This window comes from Manihot esculenta, chromosome 8 (genome assembly GCF_001659605.2).
Source record: "Manihot esculenta cultivar AM560-2 chromosome 8, M.esculenta_v8, whole genome shotgun sequence".
Classification (NCBI taxonomy): domain Eukaryota; kingdom Viridiplantae; phylum Streptophyta; class Magnoliopsida; order Malpighiales; family Euphorbiaceae; genus Manihot; species Manihot esculenta.
This window is the reverse complement of record NC_035168.2, coordinates 684,571-706,357: the sequence shown is the minus strand read 5'-3', so window position 1 is coordinate 706,357 and position 21,787 is coordinate 684,571. Positions and strand designations below refer to the sequence as shown.

The window sequence follows — 21,787 nt, the reverse complement described above, 5'->3', positions numbered from 1 at the left end:
AGGTGATTAATCACTACTAACAAACTATATTTTACTTTTAGAAAAGGATAATTCATTTATTATTCAAAGAAAAAATGTGTTATTATACCTTCATCTAGGACTTTGCTTTTGCTTAAGTTTTTATTAAATAGTCTCTTGCCTTCTGATAATCACATTTCTTCAACTGAAACTTTGATTTGCAGTAGGTAATCCCTGCATTTGTTATCACATACTCTTGCTCAGCAAATGTCACAGCTTCATCATCTGTAAAACAATACTCAGGTTTAGAGAGAGACATTCCACATGACAAGGCTTTTTGTTAGCGTATGGTAACCCCAACTCATGCAAACACCAATAGTTGAGTTGTTCCTTTCTTCCAAGAATATTATAACTCATAAACATACAACCTTTAGTGGATGGAGGCAGAAAAAACTTGCCTGATACAGTTGATGGGAAGATTTCAGTCAGGAGTTTTACGCAGTCCAGTTCAGCTTCCTTCTCATTGAGTTTGGACTGGGCAGAATGCAATTTAGATTCTAGCTCCTCAATTTGATTTTCCAGCTGTTCGATGTGCAAATGGGACAATTTCTGATCTAGTTCAGATGGCAATACTCCATGGCATTGGAAGGAAATATTGCTCTGACCCTCCAGTTTGTGAAGCCCACCAGAAAAAGTCTCATTCTGCACAATATGTTTCTAGTAAAAACTACGGAATACCCCATCCATAGAGACGGATGGACAATCCAGTGTTCAAGCCACTAACTTATAACATGCCATTCTTCCAGACTCAAGGTTACAATCTACAGTTTACCATGAATCAGGTTTTTGAAGACCCATGTATCAACTGTCATTACAATTGGTAAAGGCACCAACAAACTACTAATCCAAAATACAGATCCTATTTATAAATTTCCCAACAAATGAAGCTAATGACTTCCCTGAATGTTTACAGTGTGATTCAAGTTGCACTACTATTTCAATTATCATTGAGTTCCTAATTGTAGATTTGTAGGTTCCTAGGATAAAGGCAGCATGAATGCAAAAGAAATCAATTTTCCATTATAGTAATTGTCAAAACTAGCAATAATTACCGGAAGCACACCCAAGCATGACATGCATTTTTCAATATGTAATAGCTTCATGTTAACCAAGTTGCCATGAAATGAGAGGGATAGTAAACTTTTAACAGCTCTAAACACTGAGGTGAAATAAAGAAATAAACCTTCTGCCTATGATTGAAGTAAAAGTTTTATAAAATTGAAAACAAGTTGTTTCATATCTTATATGGGCAGATAAATGCACCAACAGGAAGGGCATGACTTTTACTGGTAAGAAAATCTAGAGAATAAACAACACGCATGTTTTTGAAAAGGCTCACCTTATCCATATTTGGTTCAACTCCTTCATGACCAGAAGCTTCAGGATAGGACCATGGAAGTTTTTGTAGTTCAGATGCAAGCTCTGCTTCCAGTTGATCCATTTCCAGCAGCTGTGGCTCTGGCTCTTCTATAAGACCACTACTTGGGCATTCAACATCATCAATCATTGGGATCCCAGAAACTTTGATAACTTTGGGGTCATTATTGTGCCCTGTACCTGCTCTATAAAACTCTAGTTCATTATTACTGCTTAAATCTTTTGAGATAGCAGCAACTTTGGCTGACCTTCTTTTATACAGTTCAGTTCTTAATTCTTTAACAGTTTTTGCAATCTCATCCATGGCATTGCTTAGCTTACTGATCTCAGCTTTTTCGGCTGACATCATGTACATGATTCCAATGCCAAGTCCACAACCAAACAAAGAGCTATCTGTAGAGCACAATATGATGTCAGCTCAATAAATACATGAAATATATTGGAGAACAAACTTGAAAACAAAGAAGTATTTCCTTAGAGTCAAAGAAACCAAGTCATAGTTCTCCATCAACATGTCAGTCAATTTTGACAACTGATAAGATGCCAAGAACAAGGAACAGTAAGATTGATTTATGATCAGTTTTTTGGCAAAACAGATAAAATCACTCTTTGATAAATGTCTTTACAAGCAGACCCATTATACAGTCACATTTCTATGTTTAAGGAACCATTTGGTAACATTGCCTAGATCAAGAATTTCTCTATGTTTAAGGAACCATTGGTTAACATTACAAGTTTACAACTGTAACTCCCCGCAAATCTGTTCCTTCCCCTGCTCTCATTGATTAATGCATTTTGACAAAGTGATTTCTCCAACAACATAAATACAAGATGTTAAAACTGGGTTCAGAGCTTGATGAGTCAACCTGACCCAGCTAGAAAATAGCAGAAAATATGTAATTATTGGCAATTAATTTCACTAATTTATAAATAAGATTTGCATAAACAATAATTGAGACCTGAGAGTTAATATATAATATAGAAACAACATGAAAAGATTCTTGCTTTCTCTCTGTATATTCTTGGATTATGAACAGTAGGTGTTTCTCAACGGTGATTGCAGCTTGATTGAGAGGTAAAAAAGTTTCAATTTGCCGCAATTATATTTTTCTTCATATTATATATTTATAGGTTACATATTTTTTGAGTAAAATATATAAATAAAATTAAAGTAAAATAAAAAATATAATATTAAAGAGTGAAAAATATAAATAGAATATTTTTTTTTTTGGTATTAAAGTTGGTGCAGAATGGAGATAATATTACAAAAAATGGTGATATTTAATTTAAATTAATATATTCATAATTATAAATAATATTTATAATAAATTAATTTATTTATAATATATTATATAGAATAATATAAATAAATTAGTGTTTAATTTATTTATAATATATTATATAGAATAATTTAATATGTATGAATTTATTTTATTTTTAATTTGTTAATTAATATTTAATTAATGTATATTTATAATTAATATTTAAGTAATATTTTTTTATAATTATTATTTAATTAATATGTTTTTTTTTATTTATAAAATAATTAAATATTTGAATATTGAATGAAAATATAAAATATATAAATATTTAGAATGAATATATAAAATTATATGAATTTTTTGAGTGAAATATATAAATAAAATTAAAATAAGATAAATAATATAATATTAAAAAAGTGAAAAATATAAATAGAATATTTTTTTTAGTATTGAAGTTGTGCAGAATGGAGATAATATTGCAAAAAATGGTGATAGGGTTAGAGATGCCCTCAGCAGTCAAAGACAGTAAAATTAGATAAAACAGAAAAGAAAAAAAAAAAAAAAAAAAAAAAACAAAACCAACCTTTAGAAGAACAGGATCTACACTTGGAAGGCACACTCTTGGCAGTTCTCTTCTTCTTCAAGCAAACAGCTAATCGCCTTGCACTCTTCTCGGAACCACCAGATCTTTTATCAGCCTTATAATCTTCCGCACCAAAATTCAATCGGCGCCTTGCACTCTTCTCGGAACCACCAGATCTTTTATCAGCCTTATAATTTTCCGCACCAAAATTCAATCGACGACCCGTGATGCCCGATTTCTTCCTCGAAATCCTAGTTTTCTTACCACTTGGCGAAGAAGCAGAAGCAGAACTCGAGAACCTAAAGATCCCATCAGGTGGTTGCTGGAAATTACTGTCGTATCCGCACCCATTACCATGGTTAGGAAATAGAGGAGATTGAAATGCAGAAGCAATCGAATCTTCAAAAGGATTTTCTTCCTCTTTAGGGCGTTCCTGAGCAAGAAAATGCTTAGCAACGAAAGTAGCAGATCCTGCTAAAGCTGCGGCAAGGAGAAGTTGCCACATCTTTTTAAAATGGAAAAGAGAGGTTAGTGGTGGTTGGTGCAGGTTGAGAATAGAGTGAAGTGAAGAGTAGGGGAAGGGAGAGGGAAGAGTTAGGTGGCCGGTGGCGGAGCTGCCAAAGTTGGTTTATTTGGGTGTGGTTCAGAGATGAGCTTTTTTTTATATCCTAATTAAGAAAATAATTATTAATTTGGATTCTGAAAATTATTTTTTTAATTGTGCATGATATGAAAAATATTTGTTTCCTTATTTTAATTTTTCAATTTGGAAAGTTTGATCTCGTTTCCCAATTTTTGCTCTTAAATCTCTCCTCTGATCAATTTTTTTATATCATGCATAATTAAGAATCAATTCGGATATTTAGGATATGAAAAATATGCTCAAATCACGTTGTTTCCTTGTTTTAATTTTCCGATTTGGAAATTATTTTGTTTTGGAAATTTTGTTTGTCATACCAAAACTGACGACTCCCTGTTTAGGTACGCTGTTTGATCATCTCGGTTCAACCTTTTTTTTTCTTTATTTCTGTTATCTGCTGTTTGATCATATTATAGTTGATCAGCTTTTGGCTTCGGTTTCCTGGTTTGATCATTTAAATTCGTTTAATTTTGATTATCTGTTGTCTGATCATCTTCTGGTTGGATCAGTTTTTGGTTTTGCCTTTGATCGTGTTGTTAATAGTTTCTTTTAGCTTTTGGTTGTTGCCCCTTGGCTTTCTCTTTTTTATTTTTTAACTTTTTTTTTGTTTGACCTGTATTTAGGAATTATGGATTTTCTGAATTAGGTGGAGTTATACTTATTTTTCAATGTGATTCCATTTTTATATTTTTATATTACTTCTCGTTTTCTATATGGAATTTTAGAATTAGTCTTAAGTGTATCAGTTGAGTTCAGCTCATGAAAATGATTGCAGTTGTGATGATCATTACTTTTTATATGTACTAAATGTGTCACATAACATGTCTGTCTGACAAATCTAGTCTCAATAATATAAGACCTCTTTACTTTCTAATTTAATTAACCCAATATCTCTCTTAGATGAAGTTACACGGGTATAGATTTGCATGCAAGTCTACATTTGGTTCTCTTTGTCGTTAGTTATTTTTTGTTTCAATAATGTACTTGAATACACACTAGTGCTGTCAAGTTTAAACAGTACAATATGGTATTTGGAAGAGAGATTCTAGATTTATTTTGAATCTGTTATTCAGTTAGGGAAGAGGTGTGTATCTTGCTATAGAAGAGCTAGTGGTACTTCTTGGGTACCTTTGACCTTCTCATGTCTTACTCTGAACGCCCATCATCCTATTCTCTTTTTCTAGGCTCTTCAAATCAAAGGTAGTCGTTTGCTGGGTTGCTGAGCATAATTTTTGTTCATTCAAGTGAATTTGAGTAAATGTCTTGTTTGTTTTCATGCTTCTATTGAACTCCACGAGTACTACCCGTTTGTTGTCGTCTTTAATGCACCAAGCTGACCAAATTTGTGGAAGTGAAAGAAGATACTCTTAGCTATTGTTGAAATTTTTTTTTTTTCTGATTCTGCCTGATAAGATACTGATATAGTTTTCTTGTGGCAGTAAACCTTAAGATATTTATTCTACTTTATAGTGTAAGCATTTCAAATGTTAGTTTTTTGAATGAGGGCCTGAGTTAAGCGCTAGTTTTACTCTTGATGACCTTAGCATCAACTAGATTTAGATTGTTTTTCTTATTGTGCAGGTTCAGTTCTCACTTCTGATCTGATGGTGTTTACTGTTGGTCACATTGTTGATTTTGAACTGAAGGATGAATAGATGTCAAGTCCATGTTTGTAGGTAAGAAGTTTTGATGATGCATGTTCTCTATTAAATTCTCTTTCTTTTATCCCCTTTCTCCGACAATTCAAATATCAACTTGCATATTTTATCCCTAGTAGCATTGTAGCTGTTGGCCAAGTGGGCCATAACAGCTAACTCAAGGTTATATTCTCGTCATAGTTTACTCCTACATTTCTGAAAATGTATTGCCAAACGTCATCTATATTTCAAGTCTTCATTCCCAAATTCTGATGGTTTTTTTTCCTCATTTTAGGTTATATGTGGTATATAATTGGCTCGATATATTTACCTTCGTCACTTGGTGTTGAATATCAAGTTAATGCTTTTTTCTTTCCAAATATGCTGAATTGAAAATGGTGTTGCAGGCGCATTGTGGTTATTGGTTAAACCCTGTGTTCTCTTCAAAATAGAGTAGCTCAGTCTGCTGTTTTGCAGTTATATAAGTTGTCTCTTTCGGGGAGAGCAAAGTATATGGTATTGAAGATTTCCAATTCCACTTTCAAGCATTACTTATTCTTATTACTTTGAACATCATTTTTGCTATTGGATAATCTAATTCCGCAGTGGGAAGCCTTATGTTTATTGCCATAAAAAGCAAATTTGTACAATTATAGTTGAGGATCATGATTGATGGACTTATTTGTTTTCTATTATGATTAATGATGCAAAAAATGTCCTACAGATTATCATTGGAAATCTAGGAAGTGGCATTAATATGGAAGAGGCTAATTATCATCCTGCTGTGTGATCCTTTTGGTGTGCAGTGTGGGGGGATGAAGGTTGATTTTCAGAAGTTCTGTTGGAGTGGTAGTCAACTTTATATGTTTCGGTTTGAAGTTGTGAAGTAGTAATTCAGGTTGGATTCGTTAATGTCTGTGTGCTCAGCGGATGTCACCTAGATAATCTGCAGCCTGCATTTTGATCTATCATGAGATGTGATATCCTAAAATTATCTTGTGGGAATAATCAAAATGGTGTGCCCTTAATGTTGTACCGACTGGGTTTATCTGGTGATGGATGGTGGCATAATTTTGGGATTGCTGTGAGTGCTGCGATATGCATTAGTTACCTCCAGAAATTTTGTGATTTACACATTGGTTGCAGAGCATTAGGTGGCAGTAAGCTTGATCATAGGGGAAAACAATAATTAAAAGCATGGAGATGCTAATGTCTATATAGCTGAAGTTCAAGGCCTGATGGCTTCAGGTTTACATAGGTCATGAGCTTGGAGGGGAAACTTGTACCTAATGTCTCACGACTGAAACCAAAAGTCCGAATGATCATAATTTCACTTCCTAGATGGAGTGTCTTGACTGGAGTGCTGATTGCATATTAATTAACTATGCTGCTGGCAAGGCTTGTTTTTGCTGCTGTAAACTAAAGAACAATTATGAGACTTGGGCATTAGGGAGTGGCCCCTTGTGTCTTAGACATCTTCTTTTTTACTCATCTTCAGGAATATCTATAAACATGTATATGAACTGTGGAAGCTTGTTTTATGCAGATTATTGCATATGCTTTTCTAGGGGTACACATACAACCCTTGATTTTGTATCATAAAAGACTTCAATAGTAACAATCGACACTGTCTTATTATAATCATGTATATTCTAGGTTTTAGAGAAACTTTTCATTATAATTAGGGGAAGATTTCATCTTAATGTGGAAATTTACAGTTATCTTGGACAAGCAACTTCAAGTAGGAATATAGAATTAGGAACTACCATGCGGTCAATAAAATGGCTGCTTAAGCTTTTCTTGGTTTGGCCGTTGTCTTTTAAAGATTTTCTATACTATTTATGCCTCTTTTAGGTGTCTTTCTCCATCATTCTTCCCATTTATACAACCAATTTGGATCTTGTAGCGAAACTTCTTTTTAAATTCATCTATTTTATGGTAGAGCTATTGATAACCGAGTTTGCAATGAAGAATAAAATCACAAATGACGTGGATGGAAATAATATAAAAATATTTACAATTTTTGGGTATTAAAATTAGCTTCAAAAAAAGCTGAAAAGTGAAAAAGGATCCATATGGCTGGCCTCAACCAGTCTGAGACTAAGACTTAGTTGTTGTAAAAATTACTGCACTTACAACTTTTACTGGTAAACTAGGACACTGTGGTTGTAAATTCTACATCAGCTCAATACTGCAGTTCTTGGCTGGCTATTAGAACTTTTATTTTTACTTCATTTTTCATGGTGCAGTTAACTTACAAAATGTATGAAGTTACACAGGTAAGACGCAAATTTAAGTCTAAATTATTCAGCTAATCTTAGGCAATAACTATTCATATGTAGTTTTAAGGTTTTTACAATTTGTATTTGGAATTAAACCCTTTTAAGGACTTTTGTTTTATTTTATTTTAACTATTGATTGGAATTGCAAGAAGAAGTGGTGATTGAAGTAAAACAAACTCATAGGCAGTTACTCAAATGTTGAAGATAATATTGTTTACCAAAAGAAGTGAAAGATTTTGCTTTCAAAAACTAAGAAAGTTAGTTTCTCTATCTCTTGTCCTTACCCTATTATTTCTTCCTTCTCATGTCCTTTTGAGTCTTTAGGCATTTGTTGAATGTTGATGATAAGTTATTTTAGAATTAGAATTATCTTTTTCCTACAATTAGTGAGGAAGCACTTGGGGGTTTTAGTTTCCATTTTTTCACTCTAGAAATTTCACTATTTTTTTCCCTTTGTTTAATATACTTTTACTTTATGCCTACTGTACCTTGAAAAGCCAAACATGCATGTATTACTGTGTTTCTGTTTAACTTTAAATAACCACGTGTTCCTTAGATATCTTTGGGACTATCACCTTTCACTTGATAGTTCACAACTGCATTTCTTCCTATTTCTGCTGTCATTATGATTTAGAATTATGATTTTCCTGGTATTTTGAAGAGGTATAAATCTATCAAAAATCAACAAACAGTTTTCTCCCAAATAACTTCTGCGAGTAATATATCAGCTACTTCAGTTAGTTAAAATTATGAATCTGGGATCTCTTCCTATTGCTTGACTGGTACGGAACTTTTTTCATGCCTGCAAGTTTTTAGCATGTATCCAACTTCTCTTTCATTTCACAATATGTTGCAAGACAGTTTCCTATTAATTTTACATGTTTTTTTTTGCAGTGATTATTATATTGGACCTCAAAAAGTTGGTGGCTAAGCAGGAGATTGGTAATAGTTTATAGGAACGTTTTAGTAATTTCTTTAGCTCTATATCTCACATTTGGCTTTCTAGGAGAGGCTTCCTGTCTAATAGCATTTGATGCGGTAACATGGTAGGTGAGATTACATCTTGCAGTGCTAGTGATGATTTAAGACAATTGACTTGTGCAGTAGGTACCAACATATTTTCCCACTGCTTGTAAGATATATGACCATTTATCTCTGCTTATACTGGAGTTAGATCCATTATTTCTCCAGGAGAGAGATTTTTTTTCTTAGTTGTTATTTCTTATGAATCTCCTAGTCTAATACTTCTTAGTTCAGTCAGTGCTTGGAGATGATAGGATCAAAATAATTCAATCTTCTTACTTCTCATTTTGGCTATACAGATGTCTCTATCTACTCACGGTCAATTATCCTCAGTTTGGGGAGCCGCCTTTATTGTTTTCCACTGCATCATGTCCTAGCATTCTAATAGGATGTTGCCGTTGATAGCCTTGTTTCATTTGTGAAAGTAAGGGCATGTTGATTTACAATTTTGGTGTCTTGACCTCCTAAGATTCAAGGCTTAAAAAAAATTCAGTGTACTCTAATTTGAATGGTTAATGGTAAGTGGTAAACATTTGTTTGAATTATTAATATTAACATATATATATATATAATATATATATTAAGACCACAAATAAATATGATTGCCACAAAAACATATGCACAATCACATGCTTGAAACTAGTTCATTTGGCATTTTGTTAGAAAATTTGTGATGATAAACATAGCTCTTGCAAATTTGAACATAATGTATAAGCATACTTCACAAAGAGGGGATTGTTTTGTTTTCTTATTTAGAAAAATTTATGCCATTATTTTTGCAAATTGAGATACTTTTTATTGATACAGATTTTGGGTTTCTCCTTGATTTGACATAATTCAAGTTCGAAGGAATATTGTTATGGGTCATAGGCATTTATTCAGCACATCCCAAATGTTCGAGGGCGAACAGGATCAATTGGTGGTGAAATACTTGAGGAAACATACATCTTATTTTCCTCATCTTCCACTTCACTTTCTTGCCCTGCATCTTCACTTATGTTGCCAAATTTTGGTTCAACTTTTGATGAATCCTCACGGATTTTGCTCTCTCCTGACACCGACCTTAAAAAACATTACCCACTTGCGTCATGAGAGCAAAGTACACTTTGGCGGGCGCGTAGCCCTGTTTAAATGTTGGCAAAATAGGGTGTTTCGGACCCATTTACAGAAGCATTTGATTTTACTTGGTTGGGTCTTAGCTTGCTTGGAACGCTTGACTCTAACCTGTCCTATGCAGGTAACTTTTGGGGAGGAAGGCTCTTGGGTTTCATTGGCGCCATTCTTCTTCCTAACGAACATAGGACTTGAACGTGACCTGCCTCTACTTCTGCTACTAACATTGCTCCTCAAAAATCTCATCAATGGTGGCGGATAAATCTCGGTCCGACCCGGGCTGGATATGGGCTTTGTATATATCTTCATCTTCCAAGAATGTCTCTCTCTCCCTCTCCCTCTCCCTCTGTGTCGTGGGGCGCCTCTATACTCCGTTGGGTGAGAGAGAGATAGAGAATAGAGAATTGAGAGTTTGATGAAGCTGGGAAATGAAGGGGAGAGGATACGGCAATATGCCAGGTGGACAGTTTTCTAGTTTTAGATATTTTTTTTTATTTTCTATATTTGAATAAATTCATGCCTTGGCCATGTTAAGGGATCAGACATGCAATGCAACAGAGAGGGATCAGACATGCAATGCTAATAATAAATGATAAATATATATATATATATATATATATATATATATATATATATATATATATTTTGATTGTATTTTATAATTTTGGGAGAGAGATGAGGTTATCTATTCAAGAAAAAATTTAATATTAAATGGTGATTAACCAATACTCAACAAACTAGATTTTGCTTTTAGAAAAGGATAATTCATTTATTATTCAAAGAAAAAATGTGTTATTATACCTTCATCTAGGACTTTGTTTTTATTTAAGTTTTCATTAAATAGTCTCTTATCTTTTGATAATCACATTCCTTCAATTAAAACTTTGATTTGCAGTAGCTAGTCTCTGCTGCATTTGTTATTAAAAAATAATAATAATAATTTTTTTATATGGAGATTTAATAAAAAAATAATAATAATCATATTACATTATGTTGGCATTAGATAATTGGAGGATGAAGCAAATCAAAACATTCTCAATGTGGACATAACACATAAAAGTTCAAGAAAAATTGCTTGCCAAGTGATATCATTGCTTCATTTATAACTAGATTCAATCTAATTATAATGTTTTTATTTTTTAAAAAGAGGATAAAACTATTGAATTCTTTGATCCTACAATTGAAACACTGGCTCAATAAAATAATGCTATTCATCAAAAAAAAAAAAGTGAAAAATACAATTGAATGTGGACTAATCAATAATTACGTTTCTAGAGAAGAAGAACAAGGTAACTATGATTTATGGCCTTCGTTATTGCACTCAACAAAGTGTTAGTCCTAGAACTAGAAATGATACAAGCAAGCTAAAGTCAAATCGATTTAGTAAAAGATAAAAGAGAGCTCAGCTCTAGACATTAAATTATAGACATAAGAAAAATTAAAATAAAAGTCCTTGCATGTTAAAAATAAAAATCCTTACCTTCCTACCCACATCATATAGACACATTTCACATTAACATATGGTATAATAAACTAAAATCAAACATGTTAACAACTGAATTATGCAGTCCCTATAGACCTTTTCATCCCCACCGTCGATTTCCTTAACTCAGAACCCATGTTGCTCTCGTTATCCCATTCACTTGTGCACTCTTGCTCAGCATATGTCACAGCTTCATCATCTGTGAAACAATACTCAGGTTTAGAGAGAGGCATTTCACATGACAAGACTTTTTGTTAGCGTATGGTAACCCCAACTCATGTAAAGACCAATAGTTGAGTTGTTCATTTCTTCCAAGAATATTATAACTCATAAACATACAACCTTGAGTGGATGGAGGCAGAAAAAACTTGCCTGATACAGTTGATAGGGAGAATTCAGTCAGGCGTTTTATGCAGTCCTTCAGTGCCTGGAGTTCAGCTTCCTTCTCATGGAGTTTGGACTGGGCAGAATGCAATTCAGATTCTAGCTCCTCAATTTGATTTTTCTGCTGTTCGATGAGCAAATGAGACAGTTTCCGATCCAGTTCAGATGTCAATACTCTATGGCATTGGCAAGAAATAGTGCTCTGACCCTCCAGTTTGTGAAGCCCACCAGAAAAAGTCTCATTCTGCACAATATGTTTCTAGTAAAAACTATGGAATACCCCATCCTTATAGCCTGTCACAGATGGACAATCCAGTGTTCAAGCCACTAACTCATAACATGCCATTCTTCCAGACTCAAGGTTACAATCTACAGTTTACCATGAATCAGGTTTTTGAAGACCCATGTATCCAACTGTCATTACAGCTGGTAAAGGCACCAACAAACTACTAATCCAAAATACAGATCCTATGTATAAATTTCGCAGCAAATGAAGCTAATGACTTCCCTGAATGTTTATAGTGTGATTGAAGTTGCACTATTATTTCAATTATCATTGAGTTCCTAATTATAGATTTGTAGGTTCCTAGGATATAGGCAGCATGAATGCAAAAGAAACCAATTTTCCATTATAGTAATTGTCAAAACTAGCAAGAATTACAGGAAGCACACCCAACGCATGACATGCATTTTTCAATATGTAATAGCTCCCTGTTAACCAGGTTGCCATGAAATGAGAGGGATAGTAATCTTTTAACGGCTCTAAACACTGAGGTGAAATAAATAAATAAACCTTCTGCCTATGATTGAAGTAAAAGCTTTATAAAACTGAAAACAAGTTATTCCATATCTTATATGGGCAGATAAATGCACCAACAGGAAGGGCATGACTTTTACTAGTAAGAAAATCTAGAGAATAAAGAACACGCATGTTTTTGAAAAGGCTCACCTTGTCCATATTTGGTCCAACTCCTTCATTACCAGAAGCTTCAGGATAGGACCATAGAAGTTTTTGTAGTTCAGATGCAAGCTCTGCTTCCAGTTGATCCATTTCCAGCAGCTGTGGCTCTGGCTCTTCTGTAAGAACACTACTTGGGCATTCAACATCATCAATCATTGGGATCCCAGAAACTTTGATAGCTTTGGGGTCATTATTGTGCCCTGTACCTGCTCTATAAAACTCTAGTTCATTATTACTGCTTAACTCTTTTGAGCTAGCAGCAACTTTGGCTAACCTTCTTTTATCATCCATGGCATTGCTTAGCTTACTGATCTCAGCTTTCCCAGCTGACATCATATACATGATTCCATTGCCAAGTCCACAACCAAAAAAAGAGCTATCTGCAAAGCACAATATGATGTTAGCTCAATAAATACATGAAATGTATTGGAGAACAAACTTGAAAACAAAGAAGTATTTCCTTAGAGTCAAAGAAACCAAGTCATAGTTCTCCATCAACATGTCAGTCAATTTTGACAACTGATAAGATGCCAAGAACAAGGAACATTAAGATTGATTTATTATCAGTTTTTTGGCAAAACAGATAAAATCACTCCTTGATAAATGTCTTTACAAGCAGACCCATTATACAGTCACATTTCTATGTTTAAGGAACCATTTGGTAACATTGCCTAGATCAAAAATTTCTCTATGTTTAAGGAACTATTGGTTAACATTACAAGTTTACAACTGTAACTCCCCGCAAATCTGTTCCTTCCCCTGCTCTCATTGGTTAATGCATTTTGACAAAGTGATTTCTCCGAACAGAAATACAAGATGTTAAAAATGGGTTCAGAGCTTGATGAGTCAACCTGACCCAGCTAGGAAATAGCAGCAAATATGTAGTTATTGGCAATTAATTTCACTAATTTATAAATAAGATTTGCATAAACAATAATTGAGACCTGAGAGTTAATATATAATATTGAAACAACATGAAAAGATTCTTGCTTTCTCTCTGTATTCTTGGATTATGAACAGTAGGTGTTTCTCAACAGTGATTGCAGCTTGATTGAGAGCATATAAAAATAGTCGTTCACCAAAACAGCTTGGAAAACAAGTCAAGCGGTAAAAAAGTTTCAATTTGCCGCAATTATAGCTTGATGAGTCAACCTCACCCAGCTAGGAAATAGCAGCAAATATGTAGTTATTGGCAATTAATTTCACTAATTTATAAATAAGATTTGCATAAACAATAATTGAGACCTGAGAGTTAATATATAATATTGAAACAACATGAAAAGATTCTTGCTTTCTCTCTGTATTCTTGGATTATGAACAGTAGGTGTTTCTCAACAGTGATTGCAGCTTGATTGAGAGCATATAAAAATAGTCGTTCACCAAAACAGCTTGGAAAACAAGTCAAGCGGTAAAAAAGTTTCAATTTGCCCGCAATTATAGCTTGATGAGTCAACCTCACCCAGCTAGGAAATAGCAGCAAATATGTAGTTATTGGCAATTAATTTCACTAATTTATAAATAAGATTTGCATAAACAATAATTGAGACCTGAGAGTTAATATATAATATTGGAAACAACATGAAAAGATTCTTGCTTTCTCTCTGTATTCTTGGATTATGAACAGTAGGTGTTTCTCAACAGTGATTGCAGCTTGATTGAGAGCATATAAAAATAGTCGTTCACCAAAACAGCTTGGAAAACAAGTCAAGCGGTAAAAAAAGTTTCAATTTGCCGCAATTATATTTTTCTTCGTATTACATATTTATAGGTTACATATATGTTTGTTGCATGCATCCTCTAAAATTTCAAACCATATTTTTTATTAAATTTAAGCATTAACTCACAATAATAGATTCAGAAATACACAAGAGCTAGAGGAATTAACTTCAATTGTTGTCTTAACCTCACAAATCGCAGAAATTTTGAAGCTATCAACTGGCAGGAGTTTCGGGGAATTAACGCTGCGTTATTGAGCGCCTCAATCAATCGAGTGCCCTTGTTTAATTTATATACTTTTCCTTACACTGTATAAGACAGTAAAAGGAGATAAAAAAGAAAAGAGGGAAAAAAAAAAAACCAAACCTTTAGAAGAACGGGATCCACACTTGGAAGGCACACTCTTGGCAGTTCTCCTCTTCTTCAAGCAAACAGCAAATCGCCTTGCACTCTTCTCGGAACCACCAGATCTTTTATCAGCCTTGTAATTTTCAGCACCAAAATTCAATCGGCGACCAGTGATGCCCGATTTGTTCCTCGAAATCCTAGTTTTCTTTACACTTGACGAAGAAGCAGTCCCATCAGGTGGTTGCTGGAAATTACTGTCGTATCCGCACTCATTACCATGGTTAGGAAATAGAGGAGATTGAAATGCAGAAGCAATCGAATCTTCAAAAGGATTTTCTTCCTCTTTAGGGCGTTCCTGAGCAAGAAAATGCTTAGCAACGAAAGTAGCAGATCCTGCTAAAGCTGCGGCAAGGAGAAGTTGCCACATCTTTTTAAAAGTGGTGGTTGGTGCAGGTTGAGAATAGAGTGAAGTGAAGAGTAGGGGAAGGGAGAGGGAAGAGTTAGGTGGCCGGTAGCGGAGCTGCCAAAGTTGGTTTATTTTGGTGTGGTTCAGAGATCCCATGATTCCCGCTAATTTCCAATTTGGAAATTATTTTGGTTTGGAAATTTTGGTTGTCATACCAAAACTGACGACTCCCTGTTAAGGTTTTATTTTTTTATTTAATGTGGAGTAATAAAAACTTTGTATCCAATTATTAATTTAACCAAAATTAAAAATTTTAATTTTATCAATTTGATCTTTTAATTTTAATGATAAATTTGATTAAGAACAATTTAACCCATTAATTAATAAAAATATTAAAGTCCTTTCTCTTATTATGAATTTTAGTTAATCTTTTTAATTTTGTTAATTTGTTTGACAACTTTAATATTTTAATTATTTTTATAAATAGAATAATATTAATATATTTAACAATATTATATTTATTTTTTTCCTTTTTAACTTATGCCGAAATGAGCGTGTATATAAAGAGAAATATAAAAGAAGTTAATTAAAATAAATCTTTATGAATTTAAAAGTAATTGTTAAAATTGATAAAACAAAATAAAATAACCAACTAATATTGAGAATATAGATAAATGTATGAATCATTTTTTCCAAATAAATCATCTAATTAAATTTAATTTCTAAAATTGAATATGAGTATAAAGTTTTTTTTTTTCTCTCTTTTTGTCATTTAGCTATTTAAAGATAATTTTGAATTAATATATTTGATAGGATTTTTCTTGATAGTATTGGTACCAACAGTTCTGGGGACCAATTTATAGTTTGATAGGGATGATGGACCAAACTGAAATCAATTACATTTAATTTTAGACTAAAGTTTTACGAGTTGGAATCGACTATTAATCTTTTTCTTGTAATTAAAATCAGTTTAAAATTAAGTCACTTACAGTTAATTGAAATTAATTTAAAAAATTACAGTTAATTTAATTATTTTTTAAAATAGTAAAATGATCAACTGTTTAAATTAACTTAAGTTAATCGAATTAACACTATTATATAAAACTTAATCAAACATAGTAAAAAAAATTTAAGTATAATTTATAATGATTTCAAAAAAAATTATGGAAACTTTAATTTTTTTTTTTTTATTGTTTTAAATTGAAAAACAATGGGTTCTAACGTTGGGGCTTGTGTCAAGCCAGGGCCAATGGGTATTTTCTCCCAATCAACAGCCACAAGTATCCCAATTTTTACCTATTAGCATAGTTTTCAATTTTTACATACTGTTGTTGAAGAAATGACATTGATATCTCGATATCACTGCACGCTGTAATCAACTGAGTTCTACAATATTTTCTCTTCTGCACTCCCTATTTTTAGTGTTGCAGGTGGCTTTCTACTGAAGTTTCGGTGCAGTGCAGTCAGCACTTATTTTTTGTTTGTGGCTTGGTCAGTTATGGTGATGTTTGATTTTAGTCTGATTGAATTTTATTTTAACTCTATTTTGAGTTTTTTTTTCTTTTGGGCTTTTACTTTTCTTTCCGCCCCATATATATAGTCCAATAGATTACATTGATAAAAATAAATAATAATTATAAACCGCCAAAACCACAAATTTTAAATTGTAATTTGCCAAAACGACAAACTTCACATTATAACTATCATGCTACCGTATCACATGTTATCGCTATTTTCATGTTATTCAACTATACACTAAACGAAATCTATTGATTTATTAATCACATGATTTTATATATATAAAACATTTTATGAGAAATTGGAATAGGACCAAGTATTACAATACGAGGTAGGATTAGTGTTGTATTGAAAATAAAATTAGTTCTCAAGACACCAACCGGGCTAATCAGCTTAATTCTAGGAATTCAATAAAATTCCATTACAAAAATCAAAAAAAGGAAGAGATCTATTGTACAAGCTTCAAGCTTAAATGTCAACTAAAGCTTCTAAATTTATTGTCTAAAAGATTTACGTTTTTGTGACACCTTCAGTAATGTAGAGATCCTTCAAGCATGACAAATCATATTAATCTCATTAATGCAAAACAATCTAAACCTTAATGCAACTCCCTCCAGTTTGCTTCCCATATGGCCAGTCTTCTAGATGAAGTGACTAATAAACAAGACTAGCACTTGCTTAATAAGAATCTTGCAATCCATACAAGCAACACGAGAGTGATATGAAAAGCTATCAACCTGCAAAAATGGAGCAGAAAGCATTTTCTACTATGAGAAAATGAGAATACATGATTTGCTATAAGAATGCATTCAATATCAAAACTAAAAATAAAATGGAAAATAAATTATGACTTGACATTCATGACAAAGGGGAAGAATAGGACTACATAATGCAAGCTAGCCTCCATAATGTTTCTAGTAGAATGTAGACACTGCAGCATCGGAAGAAAAGCCACTGCAGTGCACATGGAACTGACTCAACATTCTTGTTTAGACTTTGTTCATTCCATGCAGCCTCTTTTTTTTTTTTTTTGAAGAGAGTTTATCCTTGTCTAGCCACCCCCAAGATGTATCACTATTAATATCATGAAACAGTAATCCAATATCTTAAAAGCACTGCATCCCCACATTACCCAAAGTTCTTACTCTGTTTGTGTACAAACTTTTAGCAGAAGTACAGCAGACATATCAATTTATTTCTCAAACACATTAATATTCATGGATCATCATACAGCACATCAAGAGGTTTCCTACTTGGTTCAAATCAAACAAGCAGTTCTAACAAAGCAAGTTGGCAGCTTTAAGTTTTCTATGATGAGCACAAATGGATTCTGTTCTAATTACAAAGAAGCATCCTTCAATTGATAAAACTACCCTGACTTTTAATTCTAAACATCCTTCAATTGATAAAACTACCCTGAAATTTAATTCTGTGTAATAACCCTTGCCTCAAGATATATTCCATTTCCAAGTTTTGGACGAATGCCATATTTCCAATAGATTCCAACTAATGATAGTTTCAGATGTATGCCATATTCGCACAATTGGATGGATATATTCAGGCTTGCTCCTTCAGGATACTCTACTCAATAGTTCAACTGTCAGTACTACTCACTAGAAGTACAAATATAACCTTATTCACCAGGATAAATAATACTTGCAAAAGTCAGATATCCCCCAGTGGCCAAAAAAATTATAGGCTAGTGGGGAACTTAACGTCGTTTTGGTTTTAAAATATAAACCATCATATGAGAAGGTAAAAAACAAAATAAGGTATAAGATAGAGAAAGATCCTCTAAGATAACATATTATGAGAGCTTAAAAAACCCCATAAATTTGCTATATCAATTTATTCTACAGAGAAAAGAAAAAAGATGTATTTTATTTTGAGTACCTAACAATGTCAGAAGTCTCACACAGCCAAATTTCTCCAAGAATAGTTATGCTTACACAACTATCCTACAGGTGAACTATGCTTCGGTAACGAAGACATATGCTTTCTGTTGCTTAGCTAATAAATTCAAAATTCTCTGTGAGTGATCACACTATGGTACATGCAAATATCCTGGAATGGAGGCAATGGCTTCTAAGATTGAGACTACAAAGATAGACTCTAGAATATAGTTTTTTTTTTTTTTTTTTTGGAAAAAAAGGCCTCAAAAATAGATATATTTATGGTACAATTGAGCCTATCAACAGAAAAAGGCATCATTCCAACAAAAATGTACTCTAAAAATCAAAAAGGAAAACTTTAAGTACTTGAGAACAAAAGTAGCACCTTTGGTGTAAGGTAAATGCAGGGAGGACCATGTGAACCATATTAATTTTTCGAAGCAGACACTTGAGAATCAATATGATTTTTTAAAATCTTCTATTTCTAAAGTAAAAGATTTCATTCTACCCATTCCCACAAATGTCAGGATACTAATAAGACATTGTCATCACATGTGCATTCACCATGTGCACCCTAACAAGTTTAATTCAGAGCAGCTGAAGTGAAACTGATAAACAGTGTGGCTTGATGGATCTACCGCACTGAATGGAAAAGTATCTCATGCTCTATCCTCATGTTGTGCCATATGTAAGGTGAATACTTGTAAGGGCTGCTTTATCCTACTTATTAAGACCCTGATCCACAGATAGTTTGTGCCAAACTGTTCCTTACCGCCCTGGCAGCTTTGACAGTCATTTGTCACCTCATGAATTCCGTGGCATGTATATGACTGAAAAATTGAAACTTGCATTAGTAATAGCATCAAGATAGGAAATTATATAGCCTTTTAAGCTAGCTTTCAAGTTTTAGAAACATAATTACTAAAAACTAGCTGGTAGCCAAGACATTGAAAAGAATTCCTTTCAAGGATCATGTTTTTAAGCATCTGAGATTGATTAAATAATTCTATCTCCATCCCAATGCCAATGTCACAGCTCTTATCTCATAGCCTATGTGGATTTTGCTAAAATTTTCTTTCATACTAGGGTTCGATTTTTGACAATATAAGATCACAGAACCTTTTTTACATGTCCAGTCCTTAAATCTTCACATAAATGTATCATGGATATATTTCATATGATTTTACAGGATCTTCTTAAATTGAGAGGCTGACAAACAAAATTCAACTATCTAAGACCGGGAAAATCGGATGAAGAAACGTAAAGCTAACGCTTTAATGATCACTTCAATTCCATGCTTAAGTTCACAAATCAAGGTTCCTAATACAGATAAAACAATTCTTAGGAGAATAAAAGTGCAAATGAAGACCAGTTCTCAACCTACCAAAAGAGAAATATTAGTCGATCAATTGCACTTGGCAGCCATATCCTTTCTAGCTCTTCTTGCATTCTCATATTCAAATTCCAAAACATTTTGTATATGCGAAGTATCCTTGACATAAAACATCCTCCCGAACCTGCTCTCCTCAATCACAGGAAAGAAATAAAATAGCTTATAATTCACCATCCAAAACCACGCAGCTCCAAGCAAAATCCCCAAAGTAGCACCAGCAAACACCTGCGCAACCGTATGGTAGCCCAAATAGACCCTGGACTGCATGGTCAAGACCGCCAATAACTAGGGGAGGAAGCATCTGGCCCACTTGTGCTTAACCTCCGTTAATCCAATTCCTTTAAAGGTCAAGAGAGTGAAATAGGTGGCGAAGAAGAACATATATTGGGAGTGACTGGAGGGCCAGCCGTGCGAATCGCACATCTCGAGGAAGATGCAGGTCTCGGGGCGGGCTTGCTGGACCGATTTCTTGATGAGCTCGCTAATGAATTGGGAAATGAGGAGTCCGAGGGCGAAGAACATGCCTTGAAGTTCCCGACGGAAGATGAAATGGCAAATGAATCCACCTAGGCTTATGAAGACCGGGACGAGCGAGACCCAAGCTAAGAAATGGCCTAAACGATCGCCCCTTTGGTACCGGACGTGGGTGAGAGTGACGGCTTTGAGTGGAGGATGATGGGACATGGTGGTAATTCTGGGTTTGGGGAATGGCGATAGATCTGCGAGATGTGTGTGGGTTTCGTGTTCCTGTGTTACAAAAGGTAAACAAAATCGAGGCCTAAGAACACTAGAAAGGAAGGGACGAGGAGCAGCCAGCAAAGACCGTACACATACATGACCACTGCTTGCATACGGAAAATTATAATATACGCAACGACAGTAATGCCCTGTTTGGATTGGCTGAGAATAAGATGAAAAATGAAAAAATAGGAAATTCTTTAGCCGTGAATTTAGAGAAATTGAAGCAAGTTTTATCCATTTTTTTTTACAAAAGAATTTATTTATTTATTTTTTAATTTAAAATAAGGATTTTTGTTTTATTTTATTTTAACTATTGATTGGAATTGCAAGAAGAAGTGGCGATTGAAGTAAAACAAACTCATAGGCAGTTACTCAAATGTTGAAGATAATATTGTTTACCAAAAGAAGTGAAAGATTTTGCTTTCAAAAACTAAGAAAGTTAGTTTCTCTATCTCTTGTCCTTACCCTATTATTTCTTCCTTCTCATGTCCTTTTGAGTCTTTAGGCATTTGTTGAATGTTGATGATAAGTTATTTTAGAATTAGAATTATCTTTTTCCTACAATTAGTGAGGAAGCACTTGGGGTTTTAGTTTCCATTTTTTCACTCTAGAAATTTCACTATTTTTTTCCCTTTGTTTAATATACTTTTACTTTATGCCTACTGTACCTTGAAAACCACTGTGTTCCTAGGATATCTTTGGGACTATCACCTTTCACTTGATAGTTCACAACTGCATTTCTTCCTATTTCTGCTGTCATTATGATTTAAAATTATGATTTTTCCTGGTATTTTGAAGAGGTATAAATCTATCAAAAATCAACAAGCAGTTTTCTCCCAAATAACTTCTGCAAGTAATATATCAGCTTCTTCAGTTAGTTAAAATTATGAATTTGGGATCTCTTCCTATTGCTTGACTGGTACGGATTTTTTTTCATGCCTGCAAGTTTTTAGCATGTCTCCAAGTTTTATTTCTTAATGAATCTCCTAGTCTAATACTTCTTAGTTCAG

General features: G+C 33.5%; 3 protein-coding genes, 1 long non-coding RNA gene and 1 pseudogene across 4 annotated transcripts in view; 1 reads left to right on the top strand and 4 right to left on the bottom strand.

Annotated features, from left to right (window-relative positions):
- The window catches only part of LOC122724374, a 28,161-nt gene extending 23,696 nt beyond the window's left edge, over window positions 1-4,465 (bottom strand). Inside the window, exon 1 of the mRNA XM_043959105.1 lies at window positions 3,318-4,465. Coding sequence (XP_043815040.1) covers window positions 3,318-3,745 — 428 coding nt within the window. The 5' untranslated portion in view covers window positions 3,746-4,465. The remainder of the gene's footprint in view (window positions 1-3,317) is intronic.
- LOC122724362 lies at window positions 59-2,341 on the bottom strand. Its single transcript, XM_043959029.1, has 2 exons — window positions 1,358-2,341; window positions 59-660 (listed from the first exon to the last, which is right to left on the bottom strand). The coding sequence occupies exons 1-2, from the start codon at window positions 1,748-1,750 to the stop codon at window positions 229-231; spliced, it is 825 nt and encodes a 274-aa protein (XP_043814964.1). The 5' UTR covers window positions 1,751-2,341; the 3' UTR covers window positions 59-228.
- Window positions 4,466-4,624: 159 nt separating the features above from the next.
- On the top strand, window positions 4,625-7,161 carry LOC122724370. The gene is made up of 3 exons (XR_006351703.1): window positions 4,625-5,556; window positions 5,925-6,033; window positions 6,324-7,161. It is a non-coding gene; the product is annotated as an uncharacterized LOC122724370 (long non-coding RNA).
- Window positions 7,162-11,229: 4,068 nt separating this feature from the next.
- LOC122724363 overlaps window positions 11,230-21,787 on the bottom strand; it is a 16,716-nt gene continuing 6,158 nt past the window's right edge. Inside the window, exons 2-5 of the mRNA XM_043959030.1 lie at window positions 14,846-14,958; window positions 12,752-13,143; window positions 11,791-12,046; window positions 11,230-11,617 (exon numbers count right to left, since the gene is read on the bottom strand). Of these exons, the coding sequence (XP_043814965.1) occupies window positions 11,496-11,617; window positions 11,791-12,046; window positions 12,752-13,105 (732 nt within the window). The 5' untranslated portion in view covers window positions 13,106-13,143; window positions 14,846-14,958 and the 3' untranslated portion in view covers window positions 11,230-11,495. The remainder of the gene's footprint in view (window positions 11,618-11,790; window positions 12,047-12,751; window positions 13,144-14,845; window positions 14,959-21,787) is intronic.
- LOC122724367 lies at window positions 19,038-20,766 on the bottom strand (annotated as a pseudogene).

Excerpts from the sequence above, each read along its gene's own strand:
- LOC122724362 (XM_043959029.1), bottom strand. The coding sequence starts at position 1,750 with ATGTACATGATGTCAGCCGAAAAAGCTGAGATCAGTAAGCTAAGCAAT. Across the intron at positions 661-1,357 it reads TTGAACCAAATATGGATAAG|AATGAGACTTTTTCTGGTGG; the intron begins GTGAGCCTTTTC and ends CATATTGTGCAG.